At 30.7% G+C, this 22,606-nt stretch overlaps 3 protein-coding genes across 11 annotated transcripts; 2 read left to right on the forward strand and 1 right to left on the reverse strand.

Annotated features, from left to right (window-relative positions):
• Positions 1-451: 451 nt before the first annotated feature.
• LOC107890688 (uncharacterized) lies at positions 452-3,717 on the forward strand. Of its 7 annotated transcripts, none has more exons than XM_041101180.1 (8): positions 492-1,324; positions 1,407-1,562; positions 1,770-2,033; positions 2,610-2,733; positions 2,846-2,982; positions 3,105-3,164; positions 3,255-3,323; positions 3,412-3,717. In XM_041101180.1, the coding sequence occupies exons 3-8, from the start codon at positions 1,833-1,835 to the stop codon at positions 3,499-3,501; spliced, it is 681 nt and encodes a 226-aa protein (XP_040957114.1). In that variant the 5' UTR covers positions 492-1,324; positions 1,407-1,562; positions 1,770-1,832; the 3' UTR covers positions 3,502-3,717. The 7 variants fall into 7 exon arrangements, with proteins under 7 accessions (XP_016670702.1, XP_040957114.1, XP_040957112.1 ...); XM_041101178.1 differs by having other exon boundaries at positions 524-788; positions 1,675-2,033; XM_041101177.1 differs by having other exon boundaries at positions 528-1,324; positions 1,675-2,033.
• A 260-nt stretch (positions 3,718-3,977) lies between these two features.
• Positions 3,978-5,303, reverse strand: LOC107892459 (putative B3 domain-containing protein At1g78640). The gene has a single exon (XM_016817541.2). The coding sequence runs from the start codon at positions 5,139-5,141 to the stop codon at positions 4,164-4,166; it is 978 nt and encodes a 325-aa protein (XP_016673030.2). The 5' UTR covers positions 5,142-5,303; the 3' UTR covers positions 3,978-4,163.
• Positions 5,304-15,228: 9,925 nt separating this feature from the next.
• On the forward strand, positions 15,229-20,195 carry LOC107890687 (uncharacterized). 3 transcript variants are annotated; one of them, XM_041101182.1, is made up of 10 exons: positions 15,229-15,430; positions 15,530-15,626; positions 16,263-17,593; positions 17,704-17,822; positions 17,969-18,093; positions 18,283-18,382; positions 18,649-18,726; positions 18,857-18,940; positions 19,336-19,433; positions 19,630-20,195. In XM_041101182.1, exons 3-10 carry the CDS (start codon positions 16,330-16,332, stop codon positions 19,844-19,846), a joined length of 2,085 nt encoding a protein of 694 aa, XP_040957116.1. In that variant the 5' UTR covers positions 15,229-15,430; positions 15,530-15,626; positions 16,263-16,329; the 3' UTR covers positions 19,847-20,195. The 3 variants fall into 3 exon arrangements, with proteins under 3 accessions (XP_040957116.1, XP_040957117.1, XP_040957118.1); XM_041101183.1 differs by having other exon boundaries at positions 19,348-19,433; XM_041101184.1 differs by lacking the exon at positions 19,630-20,195 and having other exon boundaries at positions 19,053-19,431.
• The last annotated feature ends 2,411 nt before the right edge of the window (positions 20,196-22,606 follow it).

Genomic DNA, 22,606 nt, shown 5'->3' on the forward strand with positions numbered 1-22,606 from the left:
GGTGGAGGTGATTGGCAGGAGTAATTTAGTTAAGTGTAGGCAAGTGTGTTGGAGAGTTAATTCATTTTTCACCGTTTGAGAGGTTATTATTTATGGGTGAGGTTTTGTATCGTGTTTTGTTAACTTAGCGGATTCGCAATCAAATCATAGGATATGTGGAACAGATGTCTTCGATGAGACGATGGTATTTATGATTAAAGGTGTTGTTTTATTCTTTTAGTGAAACACATGCGAAAATTGATAATAAAAAAAATCACATTTTTAACGAAAAGTCAAATATTAAAAAAAAATGAGTGATAGCTTAATTATGGGAAACTTATTTGAGTAGCTACATCTGGCCTGATTAAGTGATTGAGTGAGGAAATGAAGTTTCTAGTGACCTCTCAAATTGTAACGGCTGAAGTATATTTCTCGTGTAACTTTTTGTACTGTCACATGTCCAAGTATGGGGTATAACAAACGTAGTTCCATTGCTTGAATTTTGCTAAAGAAGAGCCATATGACTTACCATTTTTGATGAAATTGATTTAAACTGAACCCTCTCTTTTTCCCCCTCAAAGCAGTGCATTACTGCATTCCCAGTTTCTCCCTGTTAATATCGCTTAGCCCCTTTCTTTTTCATCTTACCTATTTTTAGTATGCATAAAATAACATTCATTTCAAAATTCACATCCATTACAAAACCCGAGTTCCTTATTTCTTAACCTGAACCCCCTCCTCTTTCCTCGTACTCTGTTTCCTTTTTCTTCTTAGAATCGTGTCGCATTTTTTTTTCTCGTGCTCTGCAGGTACACCAGATTTTCTTTTCCTGGGTTTATTCCCTTGTATTCAATACAAGATTCTTTTCTAACACGATGAAATGTTTTGTAATTCCAAAAAAGCTTCTTTATTCCCGTTGGGTTTTAGCCTCTTTTTTTTTGGGTATTGAATTTGAGCAGAAACTTAAAGTGACAAAGACTGCTCTTTTAATGCCAAAATTTTGACCTTTTTCAACTTTATCTCTCAACTAGTTTCCTGGAAAATGCAGCTGTTTTATCTCTCTCTGTCTTATTCTTTAAAACCAATGGGATTTTTTTTTCTAGTATCAGTGTATAGCCATTATTGATTTCTTGTTTTAGAGCTAAATTCCTCATGCATACCTTATATAGTTAAATGGGTTTTCTTCCCTGTAAACACCTTCTTTTTAATAAAGCTCTTATTTGAGATTCCTTATCTTTCCTTTTACTGTTAAATTCTCTCAGCAACCAAACATGATTTATTTTCTTCCTTGGCTTTTTGATATGGTACAGTTTAGCTTTTAAAAAGCTCCATTTTCTATTCACAGGTTGTTGATTAAACATTTGTCAGCTTTGATCTTTTCAAGTCCTTAATAATTAGAGTTTTTGATTCAATTCTGTTTGTTTCAGGTGATATAAGCATGACTTAAAAAAAGGTTTAATGATGAATTAGCATCGTCTTCTTCCTTTTTCATTTATTGAAATCAATCCAAGTCCGTGAATCAGTCATTGGATTCTCCATAGCCAAAAAAACTTCGCATTCAACTCATCCCTCAAGCTATTCGTGTTAGTGACCCAATCTCTCTCTCACTCCCCTCGCTTTCATATTAATTACTCTTTATAATAATACCTAGGATTCTCTTTGTACTTTCTTTAAGATTCGTCTTCTTTTTTACAGGGTCATAAACTAAAGCTCAGAATCTTCAATTCAACTACAAAATCCCAAATAAATGTGATGAGTTGTTGATTATCAAAGTCAACTTTTCTTTGCAGATTCTGGGAATTTGGATTCAGGGAGGACTAAGGTAGCTCAGTTTTGACAATTGAACTTAGGGGATGAAAATGTTGCAGCATGAGCTGTGTTCTTCTCGGATTCTGTCGCCGTTCCGGGATGAAATCGTCGGCGACGAAGAGCTTTCGGTTCTTCCAAGACACACCAAAGTTATTGTCACCGGGAACAATAGAACAAAGTCTGTATTGGTCGGTTTGCAAGGCGTCGTCAAGAAGGCGGTCGGCCTCGGTGGTTGGCATTGGCTGGTATTCTCCTTTAACAATTATAATTGATTTAAATGTGTAATGTTATATTCTTGATCTTGCATATTTGATTGATTGATTGGTTGATTGTTTGTTTGTTTATAATCACTACCTATTATTGTTGAACTTATTAAGGTAAGATTTTCTCATATGGAAACTAAATAAAGCCATGGATTTTTAGGTCTAGGTTTAGAGTTTTATTGGGTTTAGCCAGCAAACTCATCTTATTGTACTAAACCATTCATGGCTCACTTTGGTTATGTAAATAGTTGATTTTACTTGCTTTAAACTCAAAGGTTTTTCGAAGATTGAATAGTTGGACCCTGAAAAAGGTTAAAATCCGATGGTTGGACCGATGTTAGATTCGATAGAACGCGTTCATGATTCATATGGATATCAAATTTTGTTTTCCTAAGGAGAGCGTTACTTTTTCCTGTTTGTAAATTGACTGTTAAACAGTTTGTTCTATTTGTATTGTGCCGTTTAACTTTTGATTAGCTTTTCTTTTCATCTCTTTATTGTTGAACCCTTTTAGTCAAAGATTCATGTTGAATGACACTGGTGCTTGTTGTTTTCAAGGTTTTGAAGAATGGGGTTGAAGTTAAGTTGCAAAGGAATGCATTGAGTGTGCTGGAACACCCTACGGGGAACGAAGTAGATGATGATCATGATTTCGATAACTCAAGCAGTGGCTCGGACATTGGTGAGAATGACCATGGTTTCATACCAGAAGATAATTTTTAACTAAAAGATTTTCATGTACATTTTAACGTTGTGATCGGACCCCCCCTCCCCTTTTGTTTCACTTTGAACAGCTAGTAGCATTGAGTTCCAAAGGCCTGCAAAACCGAGAGTTCGACATATGAAACCATGGGTTCCATCTGCATCCATGAAAGCAACTAATCGTAGTGGTTTCAGAGATGTTCAATCCATTATTCGTGCACCCCAATCGGTTAGTATCAAACTTTGATGTGTGCATCTAAACCTTTCTCGTATCACACCTTGCTCTTAAATCTGGTGCCCTTGGAAAAAAGAAATCTGTGTAATTTGATCATGTGTTTCTTGATTCTGAAGGTAAATTTGGCAAGACTCGACAATGACTCCTTGAGAAGATATTGCAGGCATTTCAAACTTGTAGGCACTACGAAGTCTAACTGCGATGAATTGTCCTCGATTGAAAAAGTTACATTTATCTAATACATGGGATTCGATTTTGGTTTGCAGGGTAACATCAATGCTTATTCACCAAGGGAACTAATGCTTAACACTGTGCAGCAGCATTTTGTATCACAGGTATGTTCTATCTTTGATCACAAATACATATAAACACGCCACATTTAAGCCCTCTTTGTCTGAATCTAACATCCTTTCTTCGATACAGCCACCACTGAATGACATACAGGTGATCTCGGAATTCATCACTTCTGCTAAGAGATTGAAAACCGACGACTCACAGAGTGAGCAACTCTGAATTTACTTCAACATTGTAGTTGAAACATATTTTAGTTCTAATTCTAACCTTAGATTAGATCCAACTAAAAGACTAATAGGGACGAGTTATCGATCGACCAGCTGGATTTCGTCCCCGGATTCTAACCTTGTAATATAGGGCTTGTGCCCTTTGTGCCTATTCTAGTATATCTACTATTCAACAGTGCACATATATATACATATTATTGCTGCTGAATTCTTTGATATGTTCTGAATTTCTCTTCTGGGTTTCTTAAAAAGAGTAGGACCATGTTAATTCTGGGATTAACTTATTTAGTTGAGATCCTTCAAACAGAGATTTTATTATCTTTAAACTGATTTCGATCATAAAAAGGTTGGATTCACCAACGTACCATGAAACATTAAAACCGCATGCATCAAATATAAATTGTTCTTGAAATTATTTTTTTATTTACACTTTTTATTGTTAAGAGAAATTATCATGAAAGAATTAAATTCGATAATAAAAAATTCAAGAGAAATCTAAAATTTAAAAACCAATTTCTACTATAAAATAACAAAATACATTTTAGACTCCTACAATATTTATTTTTCAAATAACAATTTCTACTATAAAGACCTCAATAAAGACCAATTTCATCACCCAATTACAAAGATAAACAAAACAAAAAAAAAAAAAAGTTACTCAGAGGGAGCTCTGTTTAGAACAGAAAAGTTGAATCTTGAGTTATGGATGTCCCAATAAAGACCAATTTCATCACCCAATTTCAGATTCCTTCTCTTCACAAAATCTGTAGTCCAATTTTTGATTAGCACATTGGCCCCCTTGCCCCAGCGCTTGAACTTCATGTAATGTTGGGTATTGGTATCACAATCCCAAACGAATACCGGTAATCCTTGTTGAATTTGGGCTAATTGATCGGCATTCCAATGCGGCAAAACATGAGACTCCACTAACTCTGATGGCAATATCAACCTTGACAAGTTTCCGAGATCACTATTGTAAAGCTGCTTCTTGATGCACCATGGATCATCAGGGGCATGATGCCTTCGTTCAATTTCAATCTCGACTCTATTTCTCTTGTTTCTGCCGGTTGGAAATTCTGGATTCTCAATCGTTTGTCTCTTGTTGAACAATGTCAAAGGAAGCTCTCCATTGATCGTCTTATTCAAGCTGTTCAAGTTATGGTGATGGCTACATTCACCAACTCCAAACGAAAGCGAAAGAGATAACTCTAACGGAACATTATCACTGCTGTAACCTTCCATCAATTCCGAAGAAAAAGCACTTCTACTATCTTCCATGCACATCATATTACGTACATCTGATTTCCTTATATCTTGCATTGGAAGTTTTTCTTTCTCAATTGGAGTAATTCTAATGGACATAGCATCGATAGAACAAAAAGATCGTAACGATAGTTCGGCATTAGTATACCTCGATTCCAACTGAGAATCTTTGAAAAAGTCTATCATCGTAGGTTCTAATTTCTCGTAATTAATTTCTTGTTTTTCCATGTCAGTTGACATTGTTGATGCAGACGAAAGAGACAACTCTAATGAAATATTACCATCTTCAGAATCTGGATTTTTTTCTTTGGCTCTATTGGTGCCGTCCACATCCATGGAATTCAAAACAAAGGATTTGTCGTCTTCCATTGATGAAACAGCCAAGCACCGAACAATGAAGGGTTTGCTGAAACCCTTGTTTAATGAGAAATTTGTAAAAAAGAAAAGAAATAAAAAATTCTCTCCTCAATCTAAACACTTTACCTCTCATTCTCACTTTCTTGAAAAGATATAAATAAATAAGATGGAGTCTTTGTCCTACTAGGAAAGTAATTTGACCTCCAAGTTATAGTATTGCCACCGAGGCACCGACTAATGAAACTACTATTTCACGTATGAAAATTTTTATTAATTATTATAATTAATTCTAAATAATAATAAATTAAGTTTGAAACGATAGAAAACACAAATTTAGATATTCATTCCAACGTCTTTAAATATGCTTTAAGATTTTTGGATTTTTATTTATTTTTTATTTTTTACTTTATGCTGCTCTAAGATTTTTGGAAGAAAATTGCAATCTTGGTTTCTTTCCCTTTATTTACGTACAACCTTAAATGACATCACAATATGCTTACTTTCAAACAACCCTTCTAACGCTCCCTTGATCCTTAATACTGCAATAAACAATGATCTTAACTTTGTTAATACCAAAATATGACTCTTATGCTCATGTATCTCGGGTTGGCTCAAATCTGAATAATATGGGTTAAAAAGAATCTTACTTTGGATTTTATAATGAGTGAGAGGTGGATGATTGAACTGAATGGCATTCCAAATTGAGAGTTGCTTAATGCATCAAGTCCATCTCGCCATGGACACCTAAATTGGATTACAACAACATTATCCTTTGATGAAACACATTCAATCTCCAACTCTGCTTCACCAATGGCAGAAGCTTTCCTTTTTATTCATGTATTTTCTCTTTCAGTTGGCGATGTTTTCGTTACCGCTGGTTGTCCGATGTTCGCTCGACACCATCCCGAGGTTGTCTTTTTGTTCTTGTCTCAAGCTCCATTAATTCGCCGCAAGTTATCAACTCTTCAACCTTTCTCTCCAGGTCTTGTAGGTATTTTATTTATTTGACAGTTCATTTCTTTGACTGGATAGGGTTTAGGTTTCCTTTTTGTTTTGTTTTTCTTTTTCAGTTTTGTTATGATTTTTCAACACCTTTCGGGTTTATTTCTTGTTATTTTAATTTTATTAAATCCAATCACATTGTTCCAAAAAAAATTAAGTGTTACATCGGATCAAAGTTGTGACTTTGCAAGTATCGAAATGATAGTAATAAAATTAAAATTGTTGTTTAAAATTATGGAGATAAGATCATAAAATTTAAGGAAGGTTAAAGTTAAATATATTGTATTGAAATGTTTAAATTAAATTATTAATTTTCAAAACACTAACATTACAACTTGTCTATTTAATCAAATGCTAAAAAGGCTTGAATAAAATCTTTTAATTATGCAGAGGGGTTAAAGAGAAATTTACCCATTTAACCAAGAGCTGCCTGCCTAGTGCTTCCCTCCTGCGACCTGAGGTGATGACATATTATAATAAGTTTAATCTATTTTACTATTTGCATGAGAGTAAAAAACTATTTTTTCCCCACGAACTCGGATTATACAGAAAAAAGCAATACTAATTACTATGTTTAGAAGAAATATTTTGCTAATTTCCTATGAAACATTAGACTTTATTCTAACATATTAATTACATTTGGGACAAAAATGTAATCATTTCATCCTAAATTTCTTGGCACTGTCAATAATATTGCAATCTTGACTCTGGATGAAATTTAGCCAAACAAATTAATTTGATGGTCGAAAATAAAATTCTAATCAATAAACTTAAATGTCCCAAACTGTAATTTTCCTTTGAGGAGAAATGTTTGACTAAATTAGCACCTTTAAATTCAGTTGTCAAGCCATTTTCGCCAAACATGCATAACATAGGAGCAGCATTCTATTCACGTTACTATAAAACTACAACATACGCCACACGTTTGGTCCATATATACATATGACACACGCGAATGCGTGTGATAAAATAATATAAAACATGAATCCGATTTTGGGTTTATTAGTTAGGATAAATTCTGATGTTAGTCCCTATACTTTCAGAAAGTTATGAATTTGATCTTTGTACTTTAATTTGATCAATCTCATTCCCTTTATTTTTTGAATCGGTCTGTTTTAGTCACTGTACTTTTCAGATTTTAAAATTTTAATATGGATCCATTAGTAGTAGCTAAATTTGTTTGATTAATTTATTCCATGTTCTCTAATTGGATCATTCTAAGTCCATATACTTTTCGAATTTTGAAATTTCAATCTTGATAGAAAAAGACCGTCATTAATTCATTATCTGAATTTTTAGTGAATAATATGCGGAAATAACAACCTAAAAATAACATTACACATATATAATATGTTTACCTCACCAGGTTTTGGAAATAGTTATAAAACTTAACTGAATGAATTTAACAATAATTGTTTGGTGAGGACTGAATATTTACAATGTAAAAAGCACATGGATTAAAAATGACCAAATTAAGTATAAAGACTAAATCCACAAATTTTATAAACTATTGGGACTAATGATAGAATTTAACCTATTAGTTATCTGTATCAATAGATACAAAATGTTTAATGGTAGTAGCATTCACTTCTATTTCTAGATGAGTACGCCGTAGCTAAATTTAGTTTGTCTTTCAAGTTCTATAATTTAATCCCTAAAATGGTTTCTTATGAGAGCCCCAACATCCATTCTATCATAATTTCTTAAAGAAGATCCATCGGTATTAAATTTAAAGACGTATTTTTGGGTAATTATATCCAAATACTATAGGGTGAAAGCAATTAACACATTTCGAGGGATTATTGGCATTATAGGCCAAACTTTGGTAGAGAGATTATTAAGTATGGGAATTTTAGCATTTACTAATGTTGTTAACTCTAGATAATTAATGCACTACATTGAACATTTTCAAAGTATAAGTATCACATTGAACATTTTACGAAAATATAAATACTAAATAATACACGAATTTATATTTCATGTATCACAGTAGACATTTCAAAAATACATATACCATATTAAACATTTTATAAAAGTGCAAGTACCAAATGCATTCTTAACCAGTAAAAGTGAAAGAAGCTTTGGATTAATTTAAATTTCGTTTATAATTCTGAATAATTAACAAAATATAATATATCAATTATAGCATTAATATAACAATTGACATGAAGTTTTAAAACATACTGATTAATTAAATTTTAATTTTACTTTCAATTAAATTAAATTACTAATAAATAATTAAAATTAAGAGACCCTGTTTAAGCGGGTGACAAATACTGGTATCTATAAAACATTCTTATCACTTGGTTTCGATTCAAATTAATTGAATACTTTGAATTTAATATTTTATTTTCCTTCATTATTCATTGTACTTGTTTTTGATTTTTTAAGATGGATTATATTGCATGCCGTGATGTAGTTGATGCAAGACTAATTCAGAACGAGTTATGGGAGATTCCAAAATATCCCGTACATTATTTTCATGATAAACGTGGAAATATTTTGAAATCTCTTCCCTTTATTTTCGACGATGATGATGATGATGATGATGATGAAGATGATGATCTAGATTATAAAGCATTGACTGATGGTGAAAGGGATGATGAACCTTCGATGGATAAGGTGAAAAGGAGTGTTGACGATGGACTCACCTGGTTTGTTTGCCAGAGTTATTGGTTGGAGCAAGGGTACCCTGCTCGGCTGTTTGTGTTTAAACTAAATTAGAGTTGTCTCTTGCATTGGATTTTAAGGTGACTAATTCTTTTGTTTTATGAATGGAGCTTTACATTATTAGCCTTTTTTTTTCTTCCCATTTTTCTAGTAGTTTGTCTATCAATTGAACGGATAAACACTTATTTTTATTAATTTATTTATATAAATGGTTGAATGCAACTACATGCATTACTAAAAACACTAAGACTATCTCTAAAATTATTTGTAAAAATAAACATGTTACGAGCATTGATAAGACTACAAAAGTGGACAAAAATTTCTAAAAATGAAAAAAAAGTGTAATAATTAATAATTACGTCATTAATTCTGATAGAGGAAAATATTCTTTAGAGAATTGGAGCAATCAATTGATTAATTAAACATGTCATATTAATTACAAGTAATTAAGTCCAAATTCAATTGTTAGATTCTTTTAGTTATAATTAAAAATTTTGAAAATAAATGAAATAAGTGGTTTTTGTAGTTAAAAAAAACAGGTAAAAGTATTAACATTTTTGTTAACGAAAAAAGTAATAACAAAGTGAAGTGAAATTATTGTTGGCATGGGGTCCACTCCTTTGAGCTTTCAAGTCCTTCAATTGGGCTGAAATCTTCTTTAGCATGGGCTCTACTTATTTGGGCTTCAAGTTCTTAAATTGGGCTGAAATATTCTTCACTGAGATAAAAAAATATGTATTTCGGCTTATTTTAAAATTTTAAAACTTATTTTAGATTTATCACACAATTTTTATTTTGGTTCTAAAAATTTATAATTTTATCTCCACCAACATTATATTTTAACTATGTGAAAGATAAATATATCTTTAAAATAAAAAGATTATACTAATAAATATTGGGTTTAGGGTTAGAGTGATAAGTAGTTAAGTTTTTTTATAATTTAGAATTTATTTAACCAATATCATGACTTCCCTGTCGGTAAGTAATTTTACTAAAACTATATTATGATATGTTCATTTGGTGGAAAAAGTTATGTCTGAAATATATTTATTATATAAATTAAATAAAATTTTGGGTTTTTAAATATTAGCGTGGTTATATGGAATTGATATAAAAAAGTAGCGCACTCCCATAACAATATTTATTATTTTTAAATAAAAAATTAATTAAAATTATCATGTGATATTGAATTATACACTTTAAATTTATTATTTTCAAACTAAATAATATCTAATTAATTTAGAATATCTTAATTTGCTGCAATGAAAGTCCCTGCAGCGTCACGTGATCCAGCTCCAAAGTCCAAACCCCCTTAACACACCCCAATTATTTCTGCTACTATCTACCTTCAATTTGAAATCCGCGCGTGATTCTCTAGAATATTTTAATGTTCTATATACAACATAATCTTTGGGATTGTTGGTTCGACGGTCCCACATTATTAAATTTTGAAAGCAGATACCTCACATGCCGTTTTAAATATGTTGGGCGACGGTGGAGGCAGAGGTGCGCGAGCCTAGTTAATCCTTCTTTCACTATTGGAAGCAGCACATTTTGAAACCGCTTCGAGTTGGGTCTTTCTGGTGAGAATTCGAAGAGGTGATCTAGTATGCAGAGGAATTGTCGGTTTTGTGGTTCCTGGTTTTATGACTTTTGCTGGTTTTAGCTTTCTGGTTTTCATTATGTTTTTTACCCGTTTGGGCAGACTATTTCTTTTATTTCATTTCACTTTAATTTAATAAAGCATACCAGAGGGTTTTTTATAAAATTATTATAAAAAAATAAAAAATAACCAAAATATTATAATTTTTTTATTTACAAAAATATTATTAATTTTTTTATTTACCAAAATATACCAAAAAAATAAAAAATAGAAAAAAAAAACCTGACACAGCCTGATCAGGCCAATCACATTGACGGTACCAAAGGTACCAATGTGATTGGCGGCACCAATGGTGCCAAAGGACTAAAATGTTAGTTAAAGGTAGTTTCAAGGACCTGACATGAAAATTTACCATTTTGAATTTTGAAAGTTAATTGCTGATGTGCGCACTAAAATTGAAATATGACTAATTGCCTTCTAAGCTCTCCTTATTTATTATTTTCATTTTATTCCCCTTCAACTCACTTTTTTATTTAATAACTTTATTTTAATTTATTAAATTTAATAGTTTATGTTTATAGATAAAATAGTTTATGTTTCCATTATTTTTTTCCTTTTGATTTAATATTAGTTAAGGGAATATATTAAATTTATAAAATTAAAATAGTTTAACTTAATAACTCTATTTTAATGTAATAAACTATTCTCATTTAATAACTTTATTTTAATCCTCTGAATTTAATATATTCCCTTAACTAATATTAAATCAAAAGGAAAAAAATAACGAAAACATAAACTATTTTATCTATTTATAAATTTAATATATTCTTAATAGACTTATAACATAAATATGTTAGACTATTTTAATTAAAATAGTCTCTTAAGATATTATGAAGCAACAAATTTTATATTTCAGTAAATTTTATATTTTAAATGAAAATAGAGTTATTAAATGAGAATAGTTTATTAAATTAAAATAGAGTTATTAAATGAGAATAGTTTATTAAATTAAAATAGAGTTATTACTTAATTAGAATTCTAAGTATCATAATTATCACTTAACTAATATTAGATTTAATTAAAAAAATTAATAAAAATATCAGGCATGCCTTATTGAAAAACCAGAAGTAATAATAAAACTGATCACCCATAAATGTAACCCAAATAGAAAAAATAAATTATAATTATATTATAACTCTTAATAACTCTATTTAGTAAATTTTTTAAATAAACTATTCTCATCAAATTATCAAAATAATACATAAAATGCGAATTAGTTTATACTTTTTTAAATAGCTTTATTTTAGGTAAAATATATTTACTTTAATAATAAAATAAAGGGCTTTTATGAGTAAAAATCATAGATTAAGAGCTTATTTAACTACAAAAATAAGTTGAGGGCTTATTTATTAAATAAAAAAGTGAGTTGAAGGGGAATAAAAATAATAATAAATAAGGAGGGCTTAGAAGGTATTTAGCCACATTTCAATTTTAGTGTGTCCCAGCGTCAATTCACTTTCAAATTTTAAAATAGTAAATTTGCATGTCAGGTTCTTAAAACTACCCTTAACTAACATTTTAGTCATTTGGCACCATTGGTGCCGCCAATCACATTGGCACCTTTGGTGCCGCCAATGTGATTGGCCTGATCAGACTGTGTCAGGTTTTTTTTCTATTTTTTATTTTTTTGTATATTTTGGTAAATAAAAAAATTATAATATTTTGGTTATTTTTATTTTTTTATAATAATTTTGTAAAAAAACCCCATACCAGAGGATTTTTTTTAATAAAAATATGTGGGTAGTTGGATCAACTGTCCCCCACCTCTTTGAATTTTTTCGAAGATAAGCGAATCTTCCCATGTGGTTTTCGTTTTGATAAATTCATCTCTCAATTGCAAATGATTTTAAAACTGTTAATTTTATCTCTATATAATAATTAATAAAATTTATTTTATCTATCCTGTTCTTATCGATATTATTTTTTGGATAAATTGAGATCAATTAATAGTGCGAGAAATCAAAGGCATTCGAAGCACGTGAAATAATGGACGATGGCTACCAGTAATTAATTTTGAATCATGGCTAAGAGAAAGGATTAGATGTAGAGGATCACTAAGAGTGATGAAAAGAGTTTAGAGAGAAACAAGAAAGGAAAAATCAAAGCACTAAAAAATAATATTAATTTTTTATTATAAATAGTTGGATTTTAAATAATTTTTATATTGTTAATTGTAATGAATTTTAAAATTGTTTTTTATACAAAATATTTTAAAAATATTGTTGATATTAATTTTTATCATAATATTTTCATTTTTATTATTAAATCTAATTAATTTAAATTTATACAAAATATGTATTAATAAAATAAATAATATTTATCTAGTTTAAGGGTAATAATGTCATTTTATGTTCATTCTTTACCCATCCCTCTCCATTATCTCATCTAACCAAACAATGTATCAGTATCACTACTACAATTAATTCTTTCCACTCAATTAACCAAATTAAGCAATAACTATTATAACTCTATTCCATTCGCTATTACATTCCAATTATATTTTTATTTCAGTGAACTAAATGTGCTGTAAATATTGCTAATTTGTTTCACAAGTTTTTCGTTTTTAGGAAATGTTTTGAAAAAACATTTTTAAAAAAAAATTAGAGATTTTTAATATGTGTATGATCTCACAGAAAGATCATTCTTTCAAATGATAATGTTAATGATAAATATATGATAGTGCAAATTATACTGTTCAAATGCAAGTAGTATAATTTGAGCAAAAGATTTTGGACCACAAAAATAAATATTTACTTGAAGAGATAAGATAATTCCTATAAGATCACTGCTGTTCTATTTCATATTGAAAACATGATTGAGTTAAATATAATGAAATTAAAGTTGACATTGATTAAAGTATATGTATAGGCTTCATACACATATATTTAAAAAAAAAAACTCTACAAGAGAGTTTGGGTTAATGACATTTATTTTTAAGATATAATAAAATAGTTAAAAAATAAACTTTACATCATTTTTGATACACTTGTGGAGTTTTATTTTTTTACTCTACTAGCCGTTGACATAATAATTACCTTCTTACACACTATAATGAATATTTTTCTCTTTTAAAAATATTAAAATATTATAAAAACATTAAAGGTAATTATTTAGTATGCTAACGGTGAAAATTTTTAACTCCATTAACAATGTCGAGACTTTTCCATATATATTATTTATTTAGTTAGTTTTTAAAATATAAATTATAGACACATGAAAAATATGATCATTGTTTGTGGAGTTAAAAAATTTCATTATTATTGTACTAAATAATTATCCAAATACTAAATGTTATTTTTTAATGCTTTATATTATAAAATATTTATTACTAAATACTTATGAATTCAAATTTTAAATTTATAATATAAATAATTATAATAAATAATTGAAATGCTAATTTAAGTTAAAATAATATTTATTTTCAAAAATACTGCTAGAATAATAATATCATAACATTAAATAATATTTTTATTCAAATAATAAATAATATTAATTATATTACAATTCATTATTTATAAGAGTGTTACATTAAATACTATTAAAATATAAATGTATTTTAAACAATATTAAAATGATAAATATTTAAGATTAATATTATTAAAAAATTATTGTTAGTATAATAACATTTAACTTGATTCAAATTAAAATTTATTTGAAAATATATTATTTAGTGAGTTATTCTCCGAAAATTATCTTCCCTTTTGAAAAGGAAATATTAATTTATAAAAAATTGTGTTTATTTATGATTAGTAATACATTATTTTTTAATGATTGAACTACTTTTCAAAGGAAACAATTGTACTACATCTCTAATATTCATAAATTTAAAATTTAGTTTTTATATTATTATCAGTAATTTAATCTTTTTATTTTTTATATTTTTAAATTTAAAAGTGTAGTTGTTAATATTATTAATTTTTTATTAAATTTATTGGTGTAATATTTTAAAATAAAAAATATATTTCTTAATAGTTATATAATTAAAAAATATATTGTAATTAACTTAAATTCAACCAAATTTTTTAATATTATTAACAATTGAACTTGAATTCTAAAAAAATGAAAAATAAAAAAATTAAATTTTTAAAAATAAAAATACAAAAATTAAATTCCAAATTTACAAAAATAATAGAGTTCAATAAAAAAGAGCAAATACATTTTTCGAAAATCGTGAAACAAGCGCATCCGAAGTCCCTGTTTATAAAATGTGGCGCAAATTTGCACTGTGGAGCCACTTTGTTTACTACCATGGACCAGCAGCATATGGTAGGCACAAAGGCAAAGAAAGGGACACAACAGGGTATTTTACCTGTGTAATAATAATAATAATAATAAAACTGAGATGGTATGTAATATGTTCAAAAAATTATGTACTAAAATAGTACATTTAAAGGGGTGGAGGGTGGTGACAGCATTCTGTTAAAAAAAAAATTAATTTTAGTAGTGGTGTCAAAGTGACTCCTTTTTGATAGTCGACGCTGGTGGTATCTATCTGGTAAGATCAGTGGTATTTTCCCCCATTTGGCTCAATTAATAAAAATAAATAATTTAAATATAATACATTAATAATGAAATTTTTTAATTCTACCATTTATTTTTAATTATATTTAAAAAAATTAAAAAATAGTAAAACATGTGAAAAAATATTATTAAAATTTGGATACATAATTCTCTACTCACAAATTAAAAAAGAAAAAGTGATGCGGCCTATCACTTTGACGCTATTATTAAAATATTATTTTTTAAACAAAATGCTATTAGAATATAAGGTGGTGCTCACCTGAATGTATTATTTTACTACATAATTTTTAGAAAATCCCAGTTCAAAGTCTCCATTTTCAAAACCTGGCTTAAACCCTATTATTCTCGGGAAGCAAACATTTCTCCCATTCTATTCTCTCGAGAAAATGGTTCACTCCGGTCAAGTGTCTCTCTTTCTCTCTCGTAATCTACCACGTTCACTGAGGTCTAACCCTCTGCAGATTCGCATCTATCTCTGTTTACCGCTTTACTGGTTAAAATTTTGCATTTTTTTCTTCTAATAGAAGTTTTCCAATCATCTCAGGGATGTTGTACAGTTATTCAGCTTGTTCAGTAATTCAATGTCGAATCGTTTTGTTTGCTCAAATTACCGGAAATAGAAGATCGGGACCAATTTTCTGGTAAGTTTGTTTTTAATTTACTTATTTATTTATTTATTTATTGCTTCTTAATGTTTACCGTTTTCTTTCTTTTACTTTTTATCTCTATTTTGTGAATATTTATTGAGTGAAATCGTTTTTATTAATTTACATTTTGTCCATTGTTCAGATTTTTGGTCAGATCTGGTAAATTGATTAACTAATAGGCAAGGCTATAGTTCATTAGCCGCTGAAATTAATTTGTTAGCTAAAAGTTTGCATTTAGTCAGTCCTCGTAATATAGTTAAAAGTGTAAATTTAGTATGAAAGACTGTCCAAAATTTGAGATTGACATTTGAAATTTGACAGTGCAGACGTATAGATCGAGCTAAAGGTGCAAAATAATTGCTTCCATTAAGAACAAATTCTTTGTTAGATTTCATTTCATAGTCAAATTTCAAAAGTCTATGTCCACATTTAGACGGTTTTTAATTAAAAGTGTTATCATTTTTACTTGTTTGTACCAATATCAGACATGCAAGAATAAATTACTCAGTTCAATGATGTAGGGACTGAATTGCTTCTCACTATAGTACAAATATTGCTTAGATGCTTCAATCAATATGTTTCTTTTGTTAGTTTATGTTTGATGATGCGTTTTCTCAATCAACTTTGCAGTTACTTTGTATGTGAGATACTGTTGTGATAACTGCTTTTTGAGGTAGCCTTGAAAGATACCTAGAAAATGTCTACCTCTAAAAAGTCATATAGAAGTAGTCAACCTTCACTCAAGTACAGGTTGAGCGCAGTTGAGGGGGGTTTCTTTGAGATTGGTGAGCTTGTTCCTGAAGAATATACCCCTTCCCCGCCTGATACAAATAGGAAAACCCGAATAAAAGCTGATGCCAAGCAAACTCAAATACTGAGCACTGCTGAGTTGATCTCATCATTAAACCAGATATGGAACTATGCAAGCTCTATTGCTATCCCTCAACAACAGACAAATCTGGAAAGAGCCCGTATTGTCTCTCAAAAAGAGGATATATTGGTCAAATTGGGGTCGGAAGAAAATGGCTCGGGATCTATTTCAGCTGATAGAAAATACTTTTGCATTGATTTGAGGACAGCTAGGCAGTTGTCATCTCTCAGGAAGCCAAACTTCGATATTGTCAAAATAACCAAGAAAATGTCCATGTTTGAATCTTCTAATGGAAATATTAACCCTTCATTTTACCAGGGGCTTTTTTGCGGTGGCTCTGACTTTGCCAACGAGGATTGGAAAGGAAAGGGGCTTGCGGCTGTTGGATTTTCATATGAATTTGGAAATATCTACAAATGGATGAGAAAGATGATTCCTGCTGGCCTTCAGCATTTTGTAAAATTCCCAGAGATTGAGAATAAGAAAATTGGTAAATATTGCATTGCTGCAAGTAGTGGTATAGGGAACTGCATTTCAGCAGATAGAACTAGTCTGACAGATAACTTACCCACTGAAAATGCTGAGCGTTATTCTCATTGCATCGAATCTAAAGATCTGTCCATATCTCAAGATATGAAACCGGTTTTGAATACAGGAGGAACCACCTCTCTGTGCTCAGATTATTTCCTCATTGATGCTCAAGAAACCGAGGCAGATTGTAGTGTTTCGAGGACACCAGATTCCGATCTTTGTGCAGATTCTCATATAAACTCTTTAGCTTCCCATTATAGTGCATACAAAGAGTGGCAACCTCTTAGTGATGGTAGCGAGTACCATGAAAATCAACAAAAACAATTGGACGTATTTTCCACAAATGGCGGTCGAATGGAAAGTCACTTAACTGCAATTGCCAGTGAAAAACCTCAATTTGCTCTTGCTAAACAAGAGCATGCTTTCGCAGGGGCTTTTGCTGGAATATTTGTTAGCCTATGCCTACATCCAATTGATACAGTTAAGACAGTCATTCAATCTTGTCATGCAGAGCAGAAGTCAATATTTTATATTGGAAGATCAATAATTTCTGAAAGAGGTATATTCTTTCTATAGAACAGACGGTGACTGAGACTGACTGCTCACATTTTATTCTGATCAATACTTGACTTGCCTGCTTTCTGCATTTTAATTATTTGATACTTACAGGCTTCACTGGATTATATAGTGGCATTGCTAGCAATATTGCATCTTCAGCTCCAATATCTGCCCTTTATACTTTCTCATATGAATCAGTCAAAGGGGCTTTGCTTCCTCTTCTCCCTAAGGTAACTTGCTTCTTTCACTGTGATATGGTGTGGATCACATATCCTGACACACTGAGTTGCAGCTGTTTAGTAACTGCCTGTCAACTAGGAACTCGCTAACTTCTTAAGTCTGACTCTAGCTCACCTGTTTTTCTTCTTTCTTGCAGGAGTATCATTCTTTAGCTCATTGCATGGCTGGTGGTTGTGCAAGCGTTGCTACTTCTTTTATTTTTACACCTAGTGAGCGTATAAAGCAGCAGATGCAAGTTGGTGCACACTATCAAAACTGCTGGTATACCTTCAAGTTCTTGTACTACATTCAAGATCAGAAGATTAACATGTTTAACATGCATATGTTTGTTTCTGTACATTATATTTTCATCAAACAAGTTCTTCTTGATCTCTTTGGTTGCTATCAATTTTTCTTCTGATGCGGTTCATATATTTGTCTCTCAATAATACCCCAAATCTGTTTCTGCAGGAATGCCTTGGTTGAGATTATCAGAAAGGGGGGTCTGCCTTCACTCTACACTGGGTGGGGGGCTGTACTCTGCAGGAATATTCCAAATTCAATTATCAAGGTTCTGTCTTTTTTCATTCTTAGTTTAATTGTTCTCTATGCAATGTAACCTTCTAAACGGGGGATAAAGAAGGGCTCTCTCATGAAGTGGGATGTTGCAAGTTTCTGGAGGGAGTGAATGGTTAACATAACAAAGATTAAACTTCATGAAGTACAGTTTTGTTTGCATTTCCTCCCATAGGGCCGACCATCCTAGCTCTCTCCTCTTTACCATCCTTAACTCCTTTAGCGTGTAACTTATGACGACATCATTGCTTATATGTGCAGTTCTACACATACGAAAGCTTGAAGCAAGTCATGTTGACATCATTGCAATCACCTACTCAACTGAACACATTACAGACTGTTTGTCTTCGACATCCTCCTTTTTTAAAATAACCTTGATTTTTTGGCAATTCAATCTTAGTATTTTGGCTTCAACCTTCCAGAATTACACTTACGTCAGAGGCAATGATATGATCTTCTTACTCTGCAGCTAGTTTGTGGTGCCCTATCTGGTTCAACTGCGGCTTTCTTTACAACTCCCTTTGATGTGGTGAAGACAAGATTACAGACACAGGTCTGCAATCTCTTTGTATTATTTCATTCCCTGTTTTCATCTGTTCACGAAAAGCCTGCCAAATATTATTTCCAACAGGCTTAAAGGCTGTATTTTCCACTTTTGCATGCAGTTCTACGCTTGCAAGAATGTTTACTTGGGTCTCAGTTTTTTCTCAAGAGGACACTATCAATATTGGACATAAATTTAAAGTGCATAGGTTTCTATATGGTGTAATCTTTCTCTGGATAAAACCTTATAGTATGCTTAGAACCAAAGAAGTGTATGGCTTGCGGGTTTTGGTCTTTTGAGCCATCTATACACATTAACATGATTAGATCGTATCAGAATCCTTATAACTTTCGTATCCTATATGTGTTTGTTCCTATTTACTGGATTATTTATCTTATATGAAGGTTGTCATGCAGATACCTGGATCTCTGAGCAGATACAATAATGTGTATCATGCCCTTCAAGATATATGGATGCATGAAGGGTTGAATGGTCTATACAGGTAACTTCCAAGTCCATATATTATCACTAATATTCAGTTAATTCAGTTAATATTGAAATTCTATTCAGATAAACATGGCACAAGCACATACTCATTCAGTCATTTGTTGGCCAAGGTTACTCGATAATTGATAGCTGAATCTTTAGTTCTAGTTATTTTACAAACTGGATGATTTTGTTACTTAAAATGTCGTCAGGGGATTGATTCCTCGGTTGGTTATGTATACGACTCAAGGAGCACTCTTCTTTGCTTCATACGAATCTTTCAAGCAATTACTCTCCTTGGAGAGGCCACAATTAACCGCTCACGAACAGGAAAAGGAAAACAAAGATGACTCTACATCGCAATTACCATCATCATCACCTGCAAGAACGTCATCATCGCCATCAAGGTTGCACAGTTGCCATTCATAATAGTTAGAAAAGCACATACATAAAAGCATTGTTAGCAAGCTGATGAATGACACATACAGCATTTAAAGCATGTCAATTAACTATTTTTTGGTTGCGGAGACCTTTCTAAGGAAATCTGTGATCAAATAATGATGGAAAACTGATTGAAGGCAGAGGCTGAAATGTAAGCCGACAGTTTCCCATGTTGCCATTTATGTTTGAAGTTTCTTTTGTGCTAATAAAAGTTGCTAAATCAGGGTTGACTGAATAATGACCATTGGTTAGCCTTCCGTTAGATGTCGACATGTTTTTCAGAGATTAACGTGTATATATTTTGGATTATTTATGTTAATTGTTTATTTTTCTGAAAGATCTATATTCCACATTGTATTTGAAACATTTGGAGATAAATATGGATATGCTTTCAAAGGGGTGCAATTTCCAATGCAAATTTAATATTCATTTACAAACATGAGTTTGTAATTTATAAATTGATTTTTCACGTGATAATTAATATATGACAAAAGCGAATTTCTGGAAAAAAAATATATTTTTAAGATTTGCGAGATATAAAGAATAAATTCATCACTTAGATTTCATCTAACATGATTGTTGAACAATAATATATAAATCTTTTTGTTCTTATTGTAAATCATCCATGATTGTTTTTCAAAAAAAAAAAACCAAACTTACAACTTAAACTCACGAAAACACTTGTAAAAAAAATAAAAATGAGCTCTTTTTTTTGTCATATTATATACAAATATATTTTACCCAAAATATTAAAAATTTGATGATAAAAATATTATATTTAAATTTCAAAATATCTTTTGCACAAATGAAATGAAAACGTGTAATAGTTTAATAGAAGCTCGGAAAAGACTGTTATATTTAAGTGTCTTCAATTTTTGGGGGTAAAAATGATATTGTATTATTTTGATCATACTACATATTTACATCTGCTAATTTGTGTACAATATGAAAAACTCATTTTTGAATTTTTTGTGAAAAATTTTGTTTTTTCCTTGTGTTTTCATAATTTTAGGTTGTTTTTTTAATCAAAAAAATTTAATCATTCTATGGGTAAATTACGACGACAAAAATATTTATTCTCTGACAACAAGCACAAATGGAGGAGATAAAAAATTTTAAAATTGTCAATTTTATAATATCTTTCGTCAAGAAAATTTTATCATTATTATTTGAATAAGACAATTTAAAACATATTTGAAAAGAAAATATTTAAAGAATGAAAAAGAAAACTTGGGAAAAAGATACCATTTGATTAATGGTTCTGTCTTTTCTTTTAAACTTAACCGTCATACTTAGTACACGTTTGATTAATTCCAAGCCCCCAGCCATGGTGGTGCCGTACAAATTAGATATAGTATGCCAAAATCAAATACACGTACTATTGCAGGGGCTTTTGCTGGAATATTTGTGAGCCTTTCCTTACATCCAGTTGATACACTTAAGACACTCATTCAGTCCCGTCTTGCGGACCACAAGTCAATGTTTCATTTTGGAAGTCTATTCTTTCTATACCAGGATTAAGTATTGTCTTTGATCAGGATTTTGTAGATAAAACTCCGACCAGAGAAAATGCCGGACTTGTTCTTAATAGATGTGACTGACACCGACTGTCCTCATTTTTGATTGGTGAAATTACAGTCTCGACCTGCTTGCTTTCTCCGTTTTAATTATTTGATACTTGCAGGTTTAACTGGATTATATCGTGGCATTGGCAGCAATATTGTATCTTCAGCTCCAATATCTGCTCTTTATACTTTCTCATATGAATCAGTCAAAAGGACTTTGCTTCCTCTTTTCCCTAAGGTAACTGCATATGTACTAGATAGTATTAATAAGTCAATGTTTACGATTTCTGTAAAAAGTTGAACCTAAATCTACAAATTAAAAATTTATAATATGTTTCTTGCAAAAGTATCATTCTTTAGCCCATTGCATGTCTGGTGGCAGTGTAAGCGTTGCTACTTCTTTTATTTTTACGCCTAGAGACCGTATAAAGCAGCAGATGCAAGTTGGCATACACTATCAAAATTTCTGGGAATACCTTCCCACTACATTTTTTAACATTAGAAGATTAATATGTTTATGTTTATTTGATTCGGAGACATGGATATCACTTCCAAGGATCCTCCAAATACACGGGAAAAATGTTTTGTCTCTCAAGGAAGCTTAAAATCTGTTGATGCAGGAAAGCGTTGGTCGGGATTATGAGAAAGGGTGGGCTGCCTTCACACTGGGTGGGGGGCTGTACTCTGCAGGAATGTTCCACACTCAATTATCGAGGTTTTATCTTTTTACATTAACTGTGTTGTATGTCACCATCATAGCAGAAAGGGCATTCCCATTTTGAGGGATGTTGCAAGTTCTAGGAGAGAGTGAAAAGCATTAACAAACATAAAACAAAAAGCTTATTTTTAAAGGTTTAGTTTAAGATTTAATGAAGAGATGTTAATCTTTTCGCTCACTTTAATTAATATATTAGATTAATTATTCATACCAAATTATGAGCTGATTTTACAAGAAAGCAATCGGTTCTTATTAACTAATGTATTAAGTAATGAGGTGTTACACTTGTAATTTATGAGGCATCATTGCCTTATAATGTGCAGATATACACATAAAAAAGCTTAAGCAACCATGAGATGTGTTGTGGTGGTTACTTCCCTCATCATTTAATTATAAGGTCGGGAGTCTTTTACCAATGGGAATGAAGTACATTTCATGGCCAGTCATTTATCTTTTTAGAGAATA

The sequence above is a fragment of the Gossypium hirsutum genome, chromosome D09 (genome assembly GCF_007990345.1).
Source record: "Gossypium hirsutum isolate 1008001.06 chromosome D09, Gossypium_hirsutum_v2.1, whole genome shotgun sequence".
In the NCBI taxonomy this organism is placed as follows: Eukaryota; Viridiplantae; Streptophyta; class Magnoliopsida; order Malvales; family Malvaceae; genus Gossypium; species Gossypium hirsutum.

Coding starts and splice junctions, on each gene's coding strand:
- LOC107890687 (XM_041101182.1), top strand. CDS start 16,330: ATGTCTACCTCTAAAAAGTCATATAGAAGTAGTCAACCTTCACTCAAG. Junction 17,594..17,703: donor ATCAATAATTTCTGAAAGAG/GTATATTCTTTC, acceptor TGATACTTACAG/GCTTCACTGGATTATATAGT. Junction 18,727..18,856: donor AACTGAACACATTACAGACT/GTTTGTCTTCGA, acceptor CTTACTCTGCAG/CTAGTTTGTGGTGCCCTATC.
- LOC107892459 (XM_016817541.2), bottom strand. CDS start 5,141: ATGGAAGACGACAAATCCTTTGTTTTGAATTCCATGGATGTGGACGGC.
- LOC107890688 (XM_016815213.2), top strand. CDS start 1,833: ATGAAAATGTTGCAGCATGAGCTGTGTTCTTCTCGGATTCTGTCGCCG. Junction 2,034..2,609: donor TCGGTGGTTGGCATTGGCTG/GTATTCTCCTTT, acceptor GTTGTTTTCAAG/GTTTTGAAGAATGGGGTTGA. Junction 2,983..3,104: donor TTATTCGTGCACCCCAATCG/GTTAGTATCAAA, acceptor TTGATTCTGAAG/GTAAATTTGGCAAGACTCGA.